The sequence below is a fragment of the Eulemur rufifrons genome, chromosome 10, assembly GCF_041146395.1.
Source record: "Eulemur rufifrons isolate Redbay chromosome 10, OSU_ERuf_1, whole genome shotgun sequence".
Lineage (NCBI taxonomy): Eukaryota > Metazoa > Chordata > Mammalia > Primates > Lemuridae > Eulemur > Eulemur rufifrons.
This window is the reverse complement of record NC_090992.1, coordinates 15,855,548-15,878,130: the sequence shown is the minus strand read 5'-3', so window position 1 is coordinate 15,878,130 and position 22,583 is coordinate 15,855,548. Positions and strand designations below refer to the sequence as shown.

General features: G+C 40.5%; 2 protein-coding genes across 2 annotated transcripts in view; one reads left to right on the top strand and one right to left on the bottom strand.

Moving 5' to 3' along the window:
* Positions 1–519: 519 nt before the first annotated feature.
* Positions 520–5,703, top strand: C10H5orf58 (chromosome 10 C5orf58 homolog). Its single transcript, XM_069484011.1, has 2 exons — positions 520–613; positions 5,552–5,703. The coding sequence occupies exons 1-2, from the start codon at positions 520–522 to the stop codon at positions 5,701–5,703; spliced, it is 246 nt and encodes an 81-aa protein (XP_069340112.1).
* A 1,935-nt stretch (positions 5,704–7,638) lies between these two features.
* The window catches only part of LCP2 (lymphocyte cytosolic protein 2), a 45,666-nt gene continuing 30,721 nt past the window's right edge, over positions 7,639–22,583 (bottom strand). The window contains exons 11-21 of the mRNA XM_069483858.1: positions 22,228–22,253; positions 22,106–22,125; positions 21,896–22,003; positions 20,420–20,450; positions 18,198–18,210; positions 17,317–17,446; positions 15,920–15,969; positions 13,396–13,487; positions 12,718–12,795; positions 11,011–11,166; positions 7,639–9,422 (exon numbers count right to left, since the gene is read on the bottom strand). Coding sequence (XP_069339959.1) covers positions 9,300–9,422; positions 11,011–11,166; positions 12,718–12,795; positions 13,396–13,487; positions 15,920–15,969; positions 17,317–17,446; positions 18,198–18,210; positions 20,420–20,450; positions 21,896–22,003; positions 22,106–22,125; positions 22,228–22,253 — 827 coding nt within the window. The 3' untranslated portion in view covers positions 7,639–9,299. The remainder of the gene's footprint in view (positions 9,423–11,010; positions 11,167–12,717; positions 12,796–13,395; positions 13,488–15,919; positions 15,970–17,316; positions 17,447–18,197; positions 18,211–20,419; positions 20,451–21,895; positions 22,004–22,105; positions 22,126–22,227; positions 22,254–22,583) is intronic.

Genomic DNA, 22,583 nt, shown 5'->3' with positions numbered 1-22,583 from the left:
AACATGTGTGTTATCCTAACTCCCAAATCTAAAGTAGCCATTTTGTCATCCTCATAGTTAATGAATTATAATCAAATCTTATTTTGAGTTTTACTGTGTTCTTAAATCACACATGGGCCCTGTCATTCAAGAATAAGTTAGAAATAGACACTGACTTACATAAAATTAGAGATTTGACATGATTGCTAAACTGTAAGGTGGTGTTTATAAGTGCTGAGGCTTTCTGAAAAGGGGACATCTTTATTTCCATTACGAGCTCCATCTTGTGGATGTGGTTTGATTTAAAAAGAAACCTCATCCTAAGAATTCTAGTTGGGGCTTAAGTTTTAGTTGGAAAAATATAACAAATTGTTGCCTTTCTATGTAGAATTCTAACTATATTTATAAAGTCTCATTTCAACAATTATTTCACTTCTGAAATAACATTTTCTTTTATAAATACTTAAAATTTAAGTATTTTTAAAGTACACATAAATATTTGGCATTTATACATTGTTTTCGTTTCTCTTTTAAAATCAGATGCTTAAGAATAATGTTACTGATCATAAGCTAAATGTGGAAGCCATAATTAAAAACATTCACACAATTTCTCTAGAGTTGAAGAAGATGAAAGGTAAGTATTGAATCACTAGGTTAAAATGTTTATGTGTTGTTATAAAATAAATAGCAGAGCCAATTTGTGCTTCTGCAGGGGTATAACTGAATTTTGCCCACTAATTAGGATTTCTCTATTTCTTAAGAGAGGTTTGCCTTGCAATATGACCTAGATCTCTACAGATGAATTATGTTTGATCCACAAGTTAGCAGACCTGAATTCCCATCTCTGACGCTAATAAGCTCATCATGTTGTCTAAGTAAGCTCTCTAAATTTACTTCTTTTCCTTCCCTTCAACACACCATTACAGTGAAGTTGTGTCACATTCTGCAAAATTCAGTGTCTTTATCCATAAATTCTTACTAAGCCTCCAAGGTTTATTACAAATTAAAAACTATAAATTTGATTCTGTGATTTAGGCGTCTTCATTTTAAATAGATTTATAGAGTAGGATCAGACATTATAGGTCATAATGTTTAGTCACTCACCTCACAGATGTATTCTTTAATTCCAGGCATGTAACATTTCTGTGATTGAATATTTCTCGGAATAATCTATCTCTGCCCAAACATTTCTTATGTTGGGGAACTTCTTATCTCACCAGTCAACTCATTCCATTTTAGACAATTCCTTCTTGTGAACTGGCCGAAATCTGTCTTCCTAGTCACCTGTGAGTCCTATTTCTAACCATGAAAACTACTCTGACTATGTAGTTATTCTTCTCATAACAACTCTTGAATATTTAAAGATAGCTTCTATGTCTGTTATGAGGCCTTGAGCTATAAGTTACAAAATAGCAACTTAACATGACTTATGCAATATGGAATAACAAGAAGATGCAAGGTAGGGCAGCCCTAAAGTTAATTCATAGGTTTAAAGATTTCATCAGGGACCTGGTTCTTTCCATCTTTTTGCTCTGTCTCATTTACTGTCTTTATCACTCCTCATGGTCATTATCTTCAGAGGTGGCCATATGCAGACACTATATTTGTCTGTGTCTATAAGCCTTTTCTCAGATTTCTCCAGCACATTTGTGCTTTCCTTTCGTTGGCTAGATTTGCATCCACATGCAGATGCCTACAGCAGCCATGGCCAAGGGGACTGGGACTACCAAGACCAGTTTGGACCAGTCAGGACTTAGCTGGAGCTGGGGAGAGGAATACCTCAGATGAAATCAAGTTGTGCCACCAAGAAGAGAGGAGTGACTGTTAATTAGGCACCAAATAGTGAGTGCCTGTTATGCTTTTCCACATTCTCTCCCTCCGGCAGCATTTCTCAGACTTTGATTTGTGAACCCTGCTGTCTCAAGAGCTGTCAGAAGATGGCATGCAATGAAACAGAGTCCATGTTGTTACCTCAGATAAGTTTGAGAAGTGCTTTATGCTATATATTTCTCTCACAAATTCACAGCGCATATTAACAAAGGCTTTCAAGAGTCTGATGTAAAGAAATCTGATTAGCTTTGCTTAATTCATCATCTCTCAAATCCAGTCTCAACACTAAAGTGAAGACACTTTTTCCAAAACATAAATCTGCAGAAAATCCTCTTTGGCTCACCATTGTCTTCAGGATGAAGTCCAAACCTCCTAGAATGGACTATGTATGACCTCTTGAGATCAGACCCTGCCTCTAGTCCCTTAATCTTACTTCTTCCCTGCACATTCTATGCTCCAGCCATACTGAACTATTGGCTCTCTTTTGCATCTCTACCTTAACACATACATCTCTTTCTGAAATCACATGGCTACACCCCACCTCCACCACACCAGGTTAACTGCTTCTTATTAGTTGAGGTCACTTAACATTGGAAAACTTTTTTTGAGCCAGTGTGTTATCCTTGCTACCCTTTCCTATGACTTAACACACTATTTTATAATTGCATATTTACTTACTTTTCCTAGCCCTGGTCAACTCTAAGCTCCTTGAGAGTATTCTAGCACTTAACACAGTGCCTTGATGAATTCTTAGAAAATGTTTATTAAATGAATAAATGGTTCTGGATGCTTGAACCCTTTTAAAACAATTAGAGAAGCTTTAGATTCCTCCCACACTTGATGATCTAATTGTTCTACTTTGGGGAGTATTCCTTCATGAAGTAAAATAGAAATAATAAATATGATAGATGTGTTCCTGAGTAGTTGTGTGGGTAGGTCAGGCAGTTAGGATATAAGGGGCCTGTCAAGCTAGACTAGGAGGATAGACTTCCGGTAAAAACACAGGACTGACTGAACATTCCATGTACCCTCACTTCCTCTGCCAAATAATAATGTCACTGGCTAACACAGCACTTACTATAATCTAGGCACTCTTCTAAGAGCTTTGTATAAATGAACTCACTTAATTGTCAATAACAACTCTACGAGGTAGGAACTATTACTATTGGCATTTACGGATGTGAAAAGAGCAAGATTAACTTTCTCAGGATCAAGCAACTAACTAGTCAGTGGTAAGCCTGACATTTAAATTTAAGTGATTTTAAAGAGACAAAAATCCACAAGGTAAAGAGTTCCCAAGAAGCGATAACAATAAAACAGAAAGCAAATGGAAGCAAACAGACAACTCTGAATCCTAAAGTCCTAAAATCTGAACCCTAACCTGGTGGAGTAAAGCCAACAAATAGCCCCTACAGCTCAAGACATGGTGGCACCAGAATGCTCTGGAAGTGGTGGTATAGTGGTGGTAAAGTGCAGCTAATAACAGGAGGACTAGTGAAATGTTTAAAGGGTTGTAGATCCCTGTGGTCTCTTCTGCCCCCCACAGAGCCAGGCAGCCTATCCCTTCTCTGTGACAGAAGACTCAAGGTTAAAACAAGGCATCTCTGGCCTGGAGCTACTAGCCACAAGTTGAGGGAGAGTACTGTACTGAAAACAAGAATATTAAAACCAGTTTACATACTGAATTACAAGACCTCTGGCAATTTTTTTCCTCATGTGGCTACCAAAACACTGGCAGCCAGATTTATACCCCCAAAGCAGATTTTTCTTTCAGGAATCTAACCAGCCTAAAAGAAGAAACCTAAAGATACTTATAGCAGAGGTTCTTCCAACAAAATAACCCAGCCACAGTATTGACTACCATAGGCATAGTGCTTCCAAGAACCTCTTTAGTGTCACAGTCTTAAATAAGAACGAACAACTATGGCACAACAAATATTTGAGGAATGCATATAATATGAAAAGCAGACACAAACAAATGGATGCAACCAATAAGGAAGAAACAGAAATAATGAAAGGAGATGAAAACTTCAAGAAATTACCATTAATATCCACAGAGATAAAGAGAAGATGTTGTATCCATGAAAAGTGACAGGATAATGTAAAAAAAAAGTATCTAGAGAGCAAGAGAAGCTCTTGGAAATTAAAAGTGTGATATAGCGGAAATGAAAACTCAAGAGAAGGGTTAAAAGATAAATGAATAAAATGAAGAAGTACCCCTAGAGTGTAGAGCAAAACAACAGAGAGGGAAAGTTTTGAGGGTGGGGAGATAACAAGATAAGTGAAGGAAAGTCCAACATCCAATAAATAAGAGTGTTAGAAAAAGAGAACATAAACAATGGATGAGGAGGAATTCATTAAAGAAATGATCTGAGAAAATTTCCTAGAGCTGATGGACAGGATTTTCTACACCAAAAGAGCCAAATACAGTGGATGAAAATAGACCCATACCAAGTCACAATATTGTGCAATTTCAGAATACTGAGAGAACAAAAAGATCTGTAAAGCTTCTGAAGAGAAAACAACAAAGATTAAGAATTAGAATCATGTGAAAATTCTCAGTAGCAACACTGGAAGCTATAAGACAATGCAGTGATGCCTTTGGAAATCTGAAGAAATATGATTTCCAACCCAGATTTCTATAGCTGGCCAACCTACTAGTTGAGCATTATTGTAGAGAAAGGAATTTTCAGACATAGAATTTTACTCCCTCAGGAAGTTACTGAGGCTGTGTTCCACCAAACAAGGAAGCAGATCAAAAAGCAAAAGACACAGGAATTCTGGCATAAGGGCACTCCACAGAAAGCAGGGGTGAAGGGAGTCCCTAGGATAATGGTGAAGGGCATTCCCAAGACACGAGCTGTGCAGCAGTCCTAATGAGCAGTCAGTCCAAATTAGAGCAAATTAGAAGGCCCGAGAAGAGGGGAGACATTCCACAATAGAATAGCTAAGGCTTTATACCAAGAGATTTTCTCAACTGGGGGACACTTGGGATATATTCCTGATAATCGAGCAATGGGAGAAAAACAATTATTAACTGTGATTGAGCGGTAGCTTGCAGGAAGGGAACTATACTAAAAGACTCTGCTGTGAAGAGTATTTATATAATTAACATTTAAATGTTAAATATTGAGGTAGCGAAACTTCTCTAAGTATGTTGGAGGAATAGGGAATGAGTGAAAGAGTTGTATCTTAATCTTTTGTTGCCAGAAGCAGATAATACGAAAAATTGAAAAAAGAATCAAATAAACATGTCATTTAGAGATATGGCAGTAAATACCAGCACCCGCCCCCCCAAAAAAATCACAGACACACACAAAATAACAAAAGCAAGAGAAACAAAGTGAGCTAAAAACAGGTTGAAAGTGATTGCCTCTAGGAGATAGGAATTGCGATTTTTTGTAATATGCCTCATAGACGTATCTAATTATATTAAATACTATGTGCATGGTATAACTTAGATAAAAATAAGTTTAAAAGTTATCATTTGAATAAATCAAGTTGTGGTTTAGTAAGATAGCTGAGTAGTTGGGCTTAAGAGCCCTTCCAGTAAATTTTTATGTCATACTTTATAGTACATAAATCTGATTTTAAGTCAAAATGGGGTACACTTAAGTTGTGGTTTGATCAATAATCACTTGGAAAAATTAAACTAGGAATTAGGAAATAGCAACTTAAGGCTATAATATTTGCTTATGACATATGTGCTACAATATAGTGTCTTCTGTTTCATTTCACACAGAGCACTCCCAGTTACTGCTTTGTGACCTTACTCTACATTTTAGTCACCCTGTGAAGACAGAAGACTTAACAGAAACAAAAGGAAACAATCCCCTCTATGAAGAGTCTAAAATATCAGATGTATCCCTTGCTTCTAATAGTTTTTCTGTCTGATTTCTTATTTGTTGTGAATTTCTGTGTTATTGTTGAATTAACAAATATCTGGGAGAACTGAATTTACTAATATGTTTAATATAATTAAAAACAAAATAAGAATTATGTGGATTTATAAATAAGTATTTCATGCTCTTGAAGGCTGTTTCATTGTTGTTTTAATGCTTCAAGGAATGGTTAATTTGAAGAGTATGACATAGGAAGTTGGCCATGGGTCACTGCTTATCCTTTACTTTGTTTGAATTTGGCTCAGGTTGAAAGAGAGTTACTAGATTATTAATGGATGGTATGAATTTATCTTAATTAGAACTCTCCTGGTGGCATGTACCAAACAACTGCAAATAGCTGAAGCATTTATTGGGTGCTATGACCTGTAAGTCCAGGATTGGAGTAGATTTCAGGGACTCCACTAATTCATATAACGTCTCTCTCACTTGTGTTTCTGTGTGTTGGCTTCATTCTCCCGTATAATAGACTGGTTTCCTCCATGTAATGGGTAGGAAAGGGTAGAAGCATGACAGCAGACAGCTCCAGGTGTACAGCATTGCCTTTTGGAGACCCTCCCAAGAAAAGAGAGATCTGTCTCAGTCTCTGGGTTTAGCATTCCAGAGAGGAACCCTGACTGGCCCAGCTTGATAAGATATTTGTCACTGATCAGGGTCTGGAGCAACTGTGATTGGTGCAACTGGGGGCATATAAAAGGCCTAAGGCCCAAAGAGGCTAGGCCCATCCAAAAGAAAAAAAAAAATGGAGTTGCTGGTGCTTGGTAAAAGGAAGAGAGAATTCTAGGCTTGCAAACAAAAGATTCCACCACAGTCACAGCAGTACGATGGAACACCCTTTTACTAAGTCCCTTGCCTCCAAGGGACTTAAAATTAAGCTTTGCTTTGCCTTATAAACATGATCCACTACCAAATAGTTGTTTTGAAATTTACCATGTCCTTCATTTTAGATATTTTTTTTATTATTTCAGAGTGTTATGGGGGTACAAACGCTTTGGTGACATAAATTGCCTTTGCACTGCCCAAGTCAGAGCAACAAGCATGCCCATTCCCCAGACAACACACACCACATCTGTTAGTTGTGAATTTACCCATTGCCTCCTTCTCCCCACCCCTGCCCAACACCCTATGAATGAATGTTACTTCTCATATGTGCACAGTAATGTTGATCAATTAGTACCAATTTAACGGTGAGTATATATGGTGTTTGTTTTTCCATTCTTGTGATACTTCACTTATTAATAGAAGAATGGTCTCCAGCTATTACTATCCAGGATAATACAATAGGTAGTTCACCATTTTTTTTTTTATTATGGCTGAGTGGTACTAAACTATCACTAGAGCAAAGAGACAGCCTACAGAATGGGACAAAATATTTGCATGCTACACATCCCATAAAGGGCTGTTAACTAGAATCTATATAGAACTCAGGAAAATCAGCAAGAAAAAAACAACCCCATTAAAAAAGTGGGCAAAGGACATGAACAGAAACTTTTCAAAAGAAGATAGACTTATGGCCAACAAATGTGAAATGCTCAACATTGCTAATCATCAGGAAAATGCAAATCAAAACCACAGAGATATCACTTAACTCCAGTGAGAATGGCTTTTATCAAAAAGTCCCAAAACAACAAATGTTGGCGTGGATGCGGAGAGATGGGAACACTCATACACTGCTGGTGGGACTGCAAACTAGTGCAACCTCTATGGAAAGTAGTATGGAGAAACCTCAAAGAACTAAAAGTAGAACTACCATTTGATCCAGCAATCCCATGACTGGGTATTTACCCAAAGGAAAAAAAAGACATTCTATAATAAAGACATCTGCACTCGAATGTTTATAGGAGCATAATTCACAATTGCAAAGATGTGGGAACAACCCAAGTGCCCATCAATACATGCATGGATTAATAAAATGGTATATGTATACCAGTTTAGATATTTTTGAACACGAAGGATAGAATACCATGAAGATGACAGAAGTTGAGCTCACCCCATAATAGAACTTGTGGTATCTACTATCCTCACTGCCCAGCACCTAGCTCAGTGTTTAACACAGAACAGGCACTAAATAAATACTTGTTCAATATCCTGTTGAATAAACATGTAAATGAAGGCAGGTTTTTCAGCTTTGGGACTCCCACATTTCGGACTCTAAATTGAGAATTTCTGGTTGTAAAGACCTGGTTTTGTGAAATAAGATTTTTAATCAGTTAAAACTCTATATTTCACATACTCCTTATCTTAGCATATCATTAGTTTTAACTTGGTGACTTCTTATACCCCTGCCAATGCTCCTTTTATTAGCTCATGAAAATGAAGATGCAAGATTTCTTTTCTATTCAGAAAATTTGTAGATTAAGCAGAGAAGCCAAAAATGTTTGTCGTTAATAAAAGTTGTGCAACAATAACCAAGCTCCCAAAGGGAAAAATTTGAAGAACAATTGATTGTCATTGTTTTGCTGAATACTAGGTTTTTATCTGACTAAAGGCCTACTGCTTTTTGTTAAGTACATTTGTAAACTAAAGGAAACAGGTGAATTGCCTCCAGGGACTTACATAGAGCCTGTTTGGGAAGGTTGAGGAGAAGGGGCTTTATGACAGAGCTGTCGGGGATAACAAGAGAGAGAAGAGCTGTATCTAAATAAGAAAGTCTGATCACAATTTTCTATGGATAAGCATTGCTCCTTCATCTTCCCAGGAAGCCTTCTGTAAAATGTACATCCCTGGACAATGCTTCGGAGTTGGGAGGAGGGTGCAAGGGATGGAGAGGATGTGGGAGGTGAAGTGCCAATTAAACTCAGGTGAAGTAATTAAACCTGGGGCAAACCTAGGTGAAAGGTTTACCCCAGCGCCATCTCTACATTTAAAAGGCTTTCTTTTTGGTATCTGTAGTTTAAATTTGCATTAATATAAAAATGTAATAATATAGACTAAATTATAAAGTCAATAAAGTTGTCTTAGGAGCCCAAAAGTAAAGCAAAAGACAATTTTAATCCCAGAAGTTATGTATTTATCTTTTCATAAAAAGGTACATAAAAATCCCCTCCCCCAGAAAAAAAAAAACACCAATGAGGAGGAATGAAATTATATTTTTGAAGCCTCTTAAATTATTGCTGATGAGAAAATGAATTTTAGTAATTTTTTAATTATATTTATAAAACTAACGATGCCTCTGACTGACAAGAGGTTTGGCTACAAAAAACAATCAGTTTTACGTGATACCAATAACTATTACTGTTTCCGTGTTTTTAGACTTGCCCCAAATTATTTCTGTAGCTGTGTAAACTACTGTACTTTGAAATGGGTATTCAAAAATACACATTTTTAAAAATGAATTATTACAGTGCATTACTAGACTTCAAATGTGAACATTATTACTCATGCACTTTACAAACATTGAAGAAGAATAAATAAGTTATGGGATATTTGACAGTCTTCATTGCAAACACTTTTTAAAGGAAAGGACAAAACCCTCGTGTTCACGGTGAGGGTCTCAATTCAGCCCTGAGTGTTTGTCCATTGACCAAAGTTGATTGGTCATCCGTGTTGGCCACAGAGGCGGGCGGAAGGCTCGTTTGCTCGGCTGCCCTGCTACGGGTACCCTGCGGCATGCGTCAATGTGCACTGGTATCTGGAACCTCGGTTTTTCCCATCAATTAGCAGAAGTGGCATTTTCCTGAAGTAGTCAATAATATCTGACACAGACAAAAAGTCCTGAAAGAGTCAAAATACAGAAATGAGGCAACATTGGAATGGACAGCATGAATTTCACCCTCAGGTTTTTTATCTGTGTAATATATCCTACCTCTTCAAGTTATGATGATTGTGGGAAAATTCTGTAAAATGTGGCAAATAGTTTAATTATTTCTGCTATAGAACTTTGGGGAAAAAAATCCTCACATCCAAAAAACATGGACAAAAGATTAAAAAATTGTGTGTGTATATACATATGTAATATTATACATACATTTTTTTAACTTCATATAGAGGGTTATTTACCCTAAATATTTTAATTACAATACCCTTGCTTTGAGGTTGCTCTCTTTGGTTTTGGTTTCTGTATCCCTACTTCACTGCCAATATTAGTAATGTTAAGCGGTATAAGGAATCAGGAGGCCAAACTTCGTTCACAGTGTTGAGGTTATCTACAGCATGGCGCAACGGTTCCTTCATGATCTCTCTGCTGTGTCCCCACTGCCACCTCCACGCTCAAAAGGGCTCAGTAGCCAAGTCTTTGTTCATATAGCCTTGATCACCCCAGCCCTGATGGCCAGGCTGGGAAAAGCCCCGTTCATCCTTCTAGACATGTGTCAGAAGTCACCTAAGTACCCCAAACAGGATTATGCACTTCCTTTCTGCCAGGTGTCTACCTTCATGGCAGCTGCAATGAGTGGTTTCCACCTGTGTGTTTCCACATGAGACCCAGAGAAATCTTGGAGGGCAAACACCTCTCTTTCTGTAGGGTCTATGCATCTCTATCCACAGTGAACCAGTGATTCAAACATTTGACCAAAGTCATGCAATTTTTCTACTCACTAATATTATCATAACTTAAAACTATTTGGAGTGAAGTGGAAGGTATGGGTATGCTGTTTCTCATTCTGGAGGTGTTGGATGCAGCTGGCCCTCCTGCTGGAACTCTGAACTTAAAGAGCATGTTTGGGGCATTAACTTTAGTTGTTAGTTTCCTTTACAAAAAGCAGCCCTGAAGGTTTCTTTTACTTCTGGTCTGATTACCACTCAAAAAGTGACTGGCATGAGAATCTAAACCTTGGCCTAACAGAAAAAAAATTATCTTTGGCAATCTGGCCACCTTCACAGAGCCAACCGTCCATTTTTAGTAAGAAATGACCCAAGTATCTAAATAATCAGCAATGGCAAATATTCTAGTTTTCCCCCTTTTCCAAGTGGCATCCATTTTAAATACATCCTTATAAATACACTGCAATCTACATTAAAATTATGTCACAGAGGTGAACAATAGGGACTTGCCTTTGACACCATCTAACTGGATTTTTAAAAAATTTAAATGTTAACATTTTTTTCCTGATTTTAAAAGTTATACATGTGATTTTAGATTATTTGGAATAAAAGATACAAAAAGACTCCTATGTCAGAGGTAGCCATTGTAAACAATTTTGCTTTATTTCTCTTCCAATAAATGAAGGGCCTCACTCATGTGACTTAACTCTAAAGTTCCCATACAGTATGGACTCCCAAAGAATGTTACGGTGTGCCTCCACGAAGATATGCAGAGAAACATAAGAGAATTTGGGGAAAGGTTGAAACTTGAAATCCTTACCTCTTTCCCTCGGAGCCCAGTTCCCAACAAGTAAACTTGACTCTCCTCCTGGTAACGGATCTGGATGTTGTAAACTTTATCTTTGTACAACACCATAAGGACATACGGATTGGTTATTGTCTTTTTAGAGCTGTCTCTAACCAGAAAAGTGCCATCCTAAAAGGATAAATACTTGTTATTATGGGAGCAGTAAAAGTCACTATTTTTGTTGCCCTGTAAGCGCAGTAGACAGCCCTCTAGGGGTCCGTAAAACCTGTCAGCTGCAGTCTGCAGTCCCCTGACTGCAAAACCTGTCAGTCAACGAATGCTCAGTTTCCCAAACAGCGACAGATCCCATGTGTCATGAATTTCTTGGTTATCAAGAGAGAGGCAGCAGAGATTATATTGGAGAAATTTCCAAGTCAACCTTTTTGAAGTCTCTTGATAAAACAAGGAATCTTTTTTTCAGTAAAAAAACAAATAACAGGTGGTTGAGTGGATAAAAGGCCAGGAGAAATACTTTATTGGTTAACTCAAGATACATCTTCCTGTTCCTGTGAGTTAATTCCCTAACCTTTCTTTTTGACATCTGAAGTCAGAAAACACCCAAATACCTATGAAATGCATCCCTTTTAAAACCTCATGATCTCTAGATACAGCGTTTCATTCATCAGACACCTGAACAAAATCGAATGCAGCTGTCTGTGTTCTTATCTTTTTTTCTGATATTTACTAAACTAGTGTTGTGATTCCTATTGTACTTTAAATTTCCATTCAATAAAGTATTGCTACGTAATATTAATATTATAAAGACCTAATGTTAAAATAGAATTAATTAGTAAGGACTCCTTTAAACTAGTCTCTTCTCTTTGTACTGAATCTGGATGGCTTTAAATAGCCATCAATTTGCAATAACAGCTTTCCTTCGTGTCTTTTTATTCCAAGTTAATTGAGCCAGTCAGATCATCTCTGTTAAACAAACATACTTCTGGACCAGTGACTCACAGTCTTGGCTTCAAATCAGAATCAAGTTTTGAAGCCTCTTAGAGCCCACACAGCAGCCCAGACTAATTAAGTCAGAATCTGCAGGTGACAACGAAGAATCAGGATTTTTAAAAAGCTCCCAGATGATCTAAATGTGCAGCTTAGGTTGAGAACTACTGCTGTAGACTTTCGATGTGAAAGATGAAGGATCTTTCCTTTCTCATCTCTGATAAATAGATTTAAGATTAAGGTTCGGCACTGGGCCACAGGAAATCTGTTTAAGACCTTATTATATTAAAGGACTAGCTAGAAATGTCTAGGGGAAAGGGCAAAACATTGCTGCTGTCTCTTTCAATATTGGTCCTTTTGCATCGATGTGGATGGCAATTGTGCGTAAAGAGAAAATGGAACTAAATGGTTAGATGTTGGAAATTTAGGAGACAGCCTCCTTCTAACACTATATGATTCCTATAATAAGATGCTCCTTTCGCTAAAAAAATCTCCTAAGATTCTTGCAACCAAATGACTGCCTAATTTAGATTTTCCTGCCAGCCAAAGTCCTAGGAATCATTGCTATGGGTGGAGGTGGTCGTGAAGCTGGCACTAACGGATCTCCTGGGTGTAACAGTGGCAACAGCACCTAGTAGAATTTCTAGCCCATAATCGGTACTCAATACAAGTCAGTTCCCTTCTTATTCTCCGTTAATATTTATAACTATTTTAAAATACACTATAGCACAATACCTGGTTTATCCTTCTAAGAGCAGCTTCTGCCTCTGGTCGGGTAATATAAGAAACGTACCACTCTTCGTTTAATGAATTCTGAAAATGTAAATTTTTAAAAACTGAATAAATTTTGCAGTTACATATGTAAGTTAAAAGAAAAGCCTCTGAGTAATAATTTCCATAAATCACCACTTCAGTTCCATGAGGTTTGAAGCATTTGTTTTCTTAATTTGAATATAGATCATTTAGGTGGGGCTAAATAGAAGATATTTTGCGTGCACTGCTTTTATCATGACACCGGTTGCAAAGGTAGCTGTGCATAAGCATTCCGTATATAATGGAACCTCTAATCAAGAAAGATACAGATATAATAATTTCTTCAGTCTAGTATAACATGCTTAATGAAAAAACTGGGTTAACGAGCAATTGCATGATAAATCAAGGTCATAAGCTAGGAAACACAAAATAGGATTATTTTTCTTGTTGTTTAATACAAAACACACATTTGCCATTGGAAGAGTCTGAAACAACACCAAGGAGAAAGAACATAATTTTCATTCGGATTCTCTCCTTTAATTTATGTTTTCAAATAAACTAAAACTAATAGAAGATAAAAGTGCAAAAGACCATTCAATGGGAGTTTCTGATGATTCATTTACCGAGGAAAAACAAAAATAAAAACATATGCTCTATTACCTCTTCCGCAGGGGATGGGGGCCGAGGTTTGTTTGGAACCGGCAAGGGAAAGTTTCTGCCTTCAGCTCTGAGAGGTGGTCTGTTGCTGGAGCCTTCAAAAGTATAGCATTTGGAAAGTTAATTTGCTGTAAGCTATTGTTTACTTCTGTCAAAACACATTTTCCCCTCAAAATGCCCTTGCACTTGTTCCAATAATTAACATTTCAAGCAACCAGAGCTTTGAAAATAATTTTCACCTGTTCAAAACTATGGGCTGCTCAGACATTGTTCTGTAATCATACCGGTAAAACTCCGAGAGCACAACTTCAACATTGAGTGATTTCCTAAATGGGCATGTTACATGATGTAAAGTGACCAGATCCATTTATGAAAACTCCACATTTGTTTTAAGGAATGTGAACATCAAAAAGAATATTCAAGAGACAGATCTTTCATAGACTCCTGTAACATCAGCACACCCAGAGTGGATTCCCAATGCTGTAGTGACAATTTGGTAATAAAGATAATTATGTTCTTAATGTTTTTACAAAAAGAAATGTAAGGGACCCCAGACAAGATGAAATTACACTGAGAATACTGTTAGCTTTTATAATCAAAGTTTGCTACCTGCTGTTCTCAAGAGGAAAGACTGCTCAACTCAGACAGAAGGCGTTACAGATTATTTGACCAACCAAGAAGTCTTCACTGGGCCCCTATAAATTACCCAGCGCTTGCACCTCATCCTCTCTAAAATTCTTTTTTCTTGTTTACGGTTCCCTGACACTTTATGAGAACATTTTCTCATCTCGGGAAAGGTTTGATTGTGTTGACTTGTCATTGCCAAGGCTGTTTTCTATGTGCCAGACGCTGTTAAAAACTGAAAAGTTCTTTTAGTTAAATATTCTTTTAATTATTCATCCATCATCTGTGTGTACATTCAACAACTATTTACTCAGCACTACTCTGTCTGGAGTAAGGCACTTTCTTTCTATTACCTTCACTTCTCACAGCAACACTACAAGGTGGGTGTGGTCTTCATTTTGCATATGAGTAAATGGAGGCTCAGAGTCTCAGCAAATCACGTGCTACTAGTGGCAAAGCCGAGACTTGAACCTGTGGTTTCCAAACGTTGTTGTGCATCAGTAAGAATCGCTGGGGGCCTTTAAATCACCTAAGGCCCAGGAACCTGCATGTTAACAAGCACCTCAGGTGGTTCTGCACCAGGATTGTCACTGCATCTCCACTGTTACCCACTGAGGGACGACAGTGGCCTGGGAAGGGCTGAAGTCTCCTGAGCCCTGTCACCAGGATTATTGAAGATGGCCTTCCCTGTTTCTAAATAAGCAGGGAAGGCTGGCTCTGAGCTGCCCGCGCCTCCCTTCTCCGGGTTCCCTTTGCCTAAACAGACCTTCCCCGCCCCTGCTCTTGCAGTCCAGCACTTTTACACTTTTATAATCCTGTCGAATGAATAAAATCTAACAAGCTAGGAGAGTAATAGAACCAAGGCCTGTTGCATGGCGGTTTTAGAGTTGAGGAAGTATTCTCTTTCTGCTTCTGCACCCACAGGCAAGCGTCACACACTTTCAAAACGCATAATTCACAACAGACAAGCAAATACACTTTTTATTGCAGTCACCCACCACCCTCAATATCTAGAGCCTCAAAGGCATTATGACAGGTTTTTGGACAATGCACAATACACCCTGTACCTTCCTGACATTGGAGCAGCCAGTGGAGAAGACTGAGGACCAGGTGTCCTGGCAGTCTTAGAGGACAGGGATCAATTTGGATTAAGGTGGTATTCCAAAATATAATTAACTATTTGTGTTAATAATCCCTATTACCAACTCATGAAACTGGAGCTGTGTGGAATTTGCCTTGGGAACTATTGCCGTAGAGTGAACTGTCTGGAACTCAGACGCCTGCAGGGGCCAGGCAGGTTGCACAAATGTGGGTTTGCAAAACACACTGAGTTTGGGGGTTGGTGGAAAATTGAAGGGGCTGAGAAACTGAAAACCATATGGTGAATATGGACACAACCACCTCAACTGCTTAGCGAACACTGAGAACTTAGTGGGTGCCAGTGGGGTTGGCAGTGGGATGTCACCTATCTGGGGAATGACGCATCCAACTGAATACAACAGATGTGCTCCTGAAAAAAATGTTTATTCTCAAGTATAATCCAAACATACTAGTGTAGTTTTCTATTTAAAACACAAAATGCTGTCCTGCACAGCAACCATACATGTATGTGAATGTGTATGTGTATATATATATGTATGTGTGTGCACGTGTGTATATGTCTCTGTGTGTATGCGTGTGTACGTATATATGTGTGCGTGTGGTGTTTTCTGTCACATCCTGTCATTCCAACAGCCCTTGGAACACTGCAGACACTGAATTAAGTGTCGAACGAGGAAGTCGGATGCTTTTGGGAAACAACAAAACCCCTGCGAAAGGCTTTGGGACAGGCTTGGGACAGGCGGGGAATCCAGTCATAAAGTCGCGGTGGCTGGAGCGGGTCACCAAAGCCCCGAGTACAAACCTTGAGAGAAGTATGGCGGGAGAGAGGCGCTCTGCGGAAAACTGCTGTTGCTGCGGAGACAGGAAAAGATGGATTTCAGTTGGACGGGGAGCTGAGTCAGGGAAGCCAGACCGCGGATGCTTCCTGCCTTGTCACTGCGTCCCGCCCCCGCTCCCCTCAAAACCAGGGGGGCTGGGCAGAGGGAAGGAACTGACCGGATTCATTTCACTGTTCTCCCTTGACGGACCATCCCCAAGTCTAACGAGCTTCATGAGCCAAAACAACAACAGCAGCAGCAAAATTAAACCGTGTAAAGGGCACTTAAAAGTTACTTTAAAAACCCGGTGGCAGTTTGAGGTCTTTTAGTTCAGAGAATGGCAGAAGTCCCCTGGGAAGGGCACTGCTCTTTGGTAGGAGGATGTGTTCACGGGCATGTCTTTGGGGACAGTGACTCCAGGGCCTAAAGGGCTGCAAGGAGAGGGTAGGGTGGCGACAAGAGAGTGCTAGATGACACTGTGCCAGAGAGCTACAGCACTCGCAGGGCTGGGCTGGGCGGTGGGGTGGGAGGGGACCCCAACATGCTGAGCAGTGACGCCCCCACCCATCAGTCCAAATGGGAAACGTCTGCTCTGCACAGCAACCTCGCCTGAGAGGTATTCTGTGAGGACGGAGGGGCTGGGCGCAGAGTGGAAGGGAGCAGCAGCGTGAGAAGCAGCAGGCATGGCCCAAGAAGAAACCAGCAGGAAGAAGGAGAAGAGCCACAGGAAACAGGGCAGGGTGGGGGGGGAAGGAAGCATTGAGGGTATATGCATCTTACTGAAAGTCAGCAGGGGAGGGAGCTGGGCTCCTCCCTTTGAATATTAAGGCCTTGGGGGACACCAAGAGGAGGCCCCTTGGCTGGTTTGGGGACAATGACCTGGGTCTTTCTCCTGTTAATGCCTCTGCCTCTGCACAGACTTATCACAAGTCCTGAGAAACGCTGTGCTGTTGGGAAAACTGATCTGCTAGGGACAGAGTCTGCAATCGATTCTCAGCATCTGCCAAGATTTTCTCAGTCTTCCCAACCAAATTGCAGAATGAACTCCGGGTACTTAAACAAGTTAATGATTGTTGTGTGTTTGATCAAACTCACAAAGTGAAAGCATCCTCCATTTTCTGCCAAGGGGGCCATTCTATCTGGCGTGATCAAGGGGAAAGTCAATTCCGCACCCCTCTGCACACCAAGCAGAGACTCGAGGACCGTGGTGACTTAACACATCGTTCTGAATGCTCAGCTTGGTTTTGTTTCTTAAGATCGAAAGTTCAGACCCACTACGCACCGGCTCATTTCTTTCTTCCTCAACCTACCTGGCATTACCTCAGTGTCAGTGGGACCCAGATGTTATGTTAAGCTACAATTTAATGACGGAGGCACAAACCTTTCTGAGAAAGCTCCAGGCATGTGAGAGGATGGGAGAGAGTGCTTGGCGCCCGGCTTGGTAGATCTTGAAGGAAAAGTGTTGGAGCTCATAGGAAGTAGTGCTGGCTGGGGCAGAGGCCTTTGATGCACTGTGCGGAAGTGGAAAAACATTAAGGAGACTGTCAGGAACCAAGTGTCTCTAAAGAACATTCCAGAACTGCTCCCAGCATCCCATTCTAAGTGGATGACTGTCTAAACAATCATCCAGTTAGAAACAGCTAGTAAAGGCAGACACAAAAGTCTAAACAATTAGATGTAATTAGGACGTGGGGAGATGGATCCCTATCCCTCAAGGTTTTTCTAGATGACGTACCCCCTGAGAATGCATTTTTAAAGTGCTGCTATTCTATATCATTCGCTATAATACACACTTATTTTATTTTTTCATTTTTGAAATGCTAACTTGGCAGAAAATTGTCAACTGGAAACATAATGAATCTCAAAAATTATTCACAAGTTTTTTTATCTTGCTTTATGAAAGTCAAAATTTTATGCCATGTCATTTATCTACAGTTACTGATTCTTTATCCACATTTGTTAGAGGGCATAAATATTAGAGATTTTTCTATCTAACCATGCATACAATTTTTAATTTTGCTGTACAATTCAGTAATCTGCACTGCTACACACGAACTTAACAGTTCTCTTTGGTAATCCAAACAAATAATTCCATTTCATTATAGTTGTGCAGTATACCAATTGACATAAGTCTACTTAATACTAATTTAACAGTTATAATTGATTGTATGGCATTTCTGTACTCAGCAATCCCAGTTGAATGCCTAAACAGATAAATGAAAGAATGAGTTATAAGTTATAAAAAACCATTTCTAAACATACCATCATCTTCATCCTGGGCAGGGGAAGAAAAAAAGAAATATTAATGTATTATCAAAATACAATTTCTAAAAGAAAACTGCATTTCTCAATCAAATAAATGTCTCTGTTTCTTTCATTGACAGTTATGCCTCTTTAAAATAAATATATTGTGGAGAATAGTAGAACTTGCTAAATGGTTTATGATTTCTTAATACAAACAATCATCTAAGGACACTTCGATTTGAGACTCTCCTCATGTACTAAGCATGAAATAGATTCAGAGGTGCCTAAAAAGGCCCAAAGATATAATATTAACAATATCTATGATGTGCCCCAAAACATTCATACACAAGATTGCATTTGGTTCCCCTAGCAACCCTTCAGAAATTTCACATCCTCATTTTGCAAATGGAAACATGACCTCAGGAAGGATCCCAGCTGCTTGCCAAAGGCTGCAGAACTGGGCTCCTCCCGAATCTGTCTGACCCAAAGCTCAGCCTCCTTTTTGTCTCTCCCTTGCCAAGGCCACTCTTCTTAACAGCAACACGGCCTTACTTATGTCCAGTGCAGCTTACAAGGTGCACCCACGGCCCTCACCATTTTTATCTTCCAGGTAACCTTGTGAAATAGACAAGGGAAGGGCTATTTTCTCTTCTCCTCAGGTAAGGACGAGGTTCAAGGAGACAAGTGATTTTGCCATTGACTAGTAGACCAAAAGGGCCAGCTTGCACCTGCTCTTTAGGCCAGACCTGTGGTAGGAAATAGCAGCTTCCTCAAAGTGTTGTTATAAGGATTAAATTAGTTACTGCGTGTACCCAGCATACGTTAAGTGCTCTTTAATAAAAGTTGGCTATCATTAATCTCAGCACACACTGAGAGAAGGCAAGAGGGATCACAGCCAGAGTTATTCATGCCCATTGGCCAACTGGGAGTCCCAGCAAAGGGCTGTGTACATAAACACACATCTGCCCAATGAAATTGTTCTTCAACACTGTTGCAACCATGTCTCCTCTGGTTTGAGACTATACAACACCCAGATTCCCATGAATGTTAATAATCCTTCCAGAGACTGGGAACCTGGAGTGTGATGTTATCTTCACTGTCCAACCTTATCTCCACTTTGTCCCTGTATCTCTATAGCTAAGCCACTGTCCTCACTGTCACCGCAGGCTTCATGGGCATTGCCGCCCGCCTGCTCAGGACATTCCTGAGGCTTGAATGCACCTGGGCTTTCTTCTAGGGTGACTCTTTTTTGTGTCCTCTCCATCATTCTATGACCATAATAAAGCTCACCTCCTCTAAGAAGTCACCACTGGCTCATTGACCCAAACGGACCACCTTCTTTCCTTAGCCTCTACAGAGCATTCCACGATTGTGTGCTCTTTAGCATGTGTGATGTGAACATGCCTGTCTCCATAGCTCAGCACATCACTTGAACAAGCACAGCATCTTGCACGGAGCTGTGCAAACAGCAGGCATTTGTGGGCTGAGCGCTGGAACAAGGGCAGGGTCTGATGGCCTTCAGAGGGCTTATAGTGTAGAGAAAGGCAGACAGGCAGGATTCAGATGCTGACTATGTATTGGCTGAGCAATTTGCCATGAATATCTCTTTCTGAGCCTCAATTTCTTCTCAGTAAAAGGGAAAGGATGATCCCTTCCAGGGTCACTAAACGCAAAGCATATGTAAAGCTACTGGTGACAATCATCCTGGTTTGGCTGACACTGAGGGAGTTCCTGGGATGTGGGACTTTCAGTGCTAAAACTGGGAGCACCTGGGCAAACAGGGACAGCTGGTCACCCTGAAGCAGCTAGCATAGCAGTGTGCACAGGGTAAAGCAATCAATAAATGCTATTTCCCCTCTTTTTCAGATCATGGGGGTACTGAAAGGGAAAACAGAGGCCTTGGAAAACAGTGTGGCCCAGACTCCTGGCCGTCCCTCACGGTATGCTCTCTTCCACTTCCCACCCTCACTTTGCTAATTACACCATGGGATGGGGCTGCAGCTAACCCAGCCCCCCCAGGTGCTCCCACAGGGGCAGGAGCTAAGCAGCACAGCATGACAGGCGCAGAGAAAGACCCAGGCCCCAGAGGTGGAGGCCGCAGTACTCAAGAGCCTCCTGCGTGCAGAACCCTCTCCAGCTGGGCTTCAGTGAAGGCCGAGACGGATGAGGTCCCAACCTCCACGGAGCCCGCTCTGGTTTCCCCCTTGCGAAGCACTCACAAAATGACATTTTGTACTTACATTCTCTCTTCTGTCTTGTCCCCATCCATGCCTGAAATGAAGTAGGGCAAAAAAAAAAAAAAAAAAAAAAAAAAGAACTGAGCACAAAGAGTTCCAAAGAGCCAGCCTCACAATATAGTTTCACTTAATCGAATAATGAGAAATCAAACCCACTGGGGCGTGGGAAGACGGGAAGCGACGCATCCCAGCAGAAAGGCAGGGGAGCGGGGTGGAGGGGAGATCTGGTTACTCAATGTGCTGTCATCGTTGCAAGCTGAGCTAGGCAAACCTTTTTTCTGGGTAGCTACTGCAGCAAATAATTATATATATATAAAGGTTTAGTCAGCAAACTAACTCCTCAGTAGCTATTGAATTTCACTGAGCTGTTGTTTCTCCAAGCAAATGAAAACATTTTAGTTCATATTCTCCTTTGCTGATGTTTTAAAACAGCCATCTCAGGGCCCACCCTTGGTGTAAAGAGAAGACGGTTGGAAAATGCTACTTCTTTGGGACTTTTCCAGAGGGGGCTCAGTGTAGTTGGCCCAGATGAACGAGCTGGCCGCACAGATTTGGTGACAGCTGCCTTAGCGCTGCGGCAGGCATCTGCACTGCACCCCTTAGCACGGTGTCTCCCGGGAGACGGGGAAGAGAAGGGCAATTTGTTGAGCACCTCTGGGTGTCAGATGCTCCCCACGGCATCAGCTCATCCTGCATTCATTTAAAATTTTGATATTTTGTTCATTGTGGTTTTTTTGCATTCATTTTGATTGTTTAAAAATATGACACTAAAATGTTATCAAACTCCATTACTAAGGGGTTTTCTTGGCACACTCTAGCCCTGGCCTTGATTTAATCCTCACAGCAGCCAAGGGAGGGTGATAGGTACGAATCCTGATTTCACAAACGAGATTAACAGAGCCTTGGTTATATCCTCAGTAAGTAGCAGGGTTGGCCTGACACCAGATGCATTCATGCCATTTGGTACAAAGGCCCCAAATGACTTCATAGCAAAGTTAAGAAATACCAGAGCAGCCTCGGTTTCCTGCAATTATAAAATGTGGTTGAAGAGTAAGGAAGACACTCACAGTGACCTAAAAACCTTCCCCAGTTGTTTTCTTTCTGCTACCTGCACTGAAAAATCAAGTGGTAAGTGCAGTTCCTATGCGCCATGAAAGCTTTGCTGTAACAAGGTAGCAAAACTCAGTTAAAAATTCGACTGCTTGTAGGCAAGGTCTCCACAAATAGCAGCCATCTCGTACTCCTGAGTAAACATTTCCCTACTCATTTCTCAGCTACATTCCATTTTCTTCTTCTTCCCTGGCACTTTATATCCAACCCGAGAACCCTAAACATTCCTCAAGGCACAGCAAGGAAAGGATCCCACCCCACCTGGGGGTGCCCAGAGTCCTGGTTCCTGCTGCGGAGCTAACACTAGGCAGGCTGTCTGTGTCATCCACTCTGTTGGAATGACAAGCTCTAGCAACACAAGACAGTTACTTTGGCACAGGTGGCTTCTTCCCCGGCAGGGGGCTACTTCTTTCGTGTCTTTCTGTGGTTGGTGGCAAAGGAGGCTTTTGTATCTTGGATAAAGGCTCTCCGAGAGGCCTGCAGAGTTCAGAGAAAGGAAGTGTGAGAAACAAACTCTGCCAACGCAGAGGTCCGTGGGATATCCCGTGTCCCCTCACGCAGATGCAACAGGCGTCTTACCTTCCCGCGGGGACGGAGGGCTGCAAGGAAGTGGGGAAGATGTCTGAGTGTCCAAGCACTTTTCAATGAGTAAGGACAAAATGCAAAACAAACAAAAACAAAAGAGGAGAGAAAGAGCTTACCTTGTCGGAAAACGCTGGTTTCTTTCCTGTAAATGACAGCAGACAGGCCTTCAATACAGGACTTTATAAGCATGAAGTTTAAAAACATAGTTTGAGGAAGCTCTGAGTCTGAGCTCTTACGGGGGCTGCTGTTCCAGACTTCAGATCTGGAAATGTCGCTTACAAAGTACCTAATTTTCCAGGCTCAGAGAAATCAAGTGTCTTGCCCACGGTCACACAGCTTTGTGAACACACAAACAGTACTGTGGACTCTGTGCTTTTGTTTTCAACATTTTACTTTAGATAACTGATGAGCAAAAGCATGAGCGTCTTCTTGGGATTTTATGCCTCTTTCGCTGGCCAAAATATTTTTTTGT

Coding starts and splice junctions, on each gene's coding strand:
- C10H5orf58 (XM_069484011.1), top strand. CDS start 520: ATGCTTAAGAATAATGTTACTGATCATAAGCTAAATGTGGAAGCCATA. Junction 614..5,551: donor AGAGTTGAAGAAGATGAAAG/GTAAGTATTGAA, acceptor CATTTCACACAG/AGCACTCCCAGTTACTGCTT.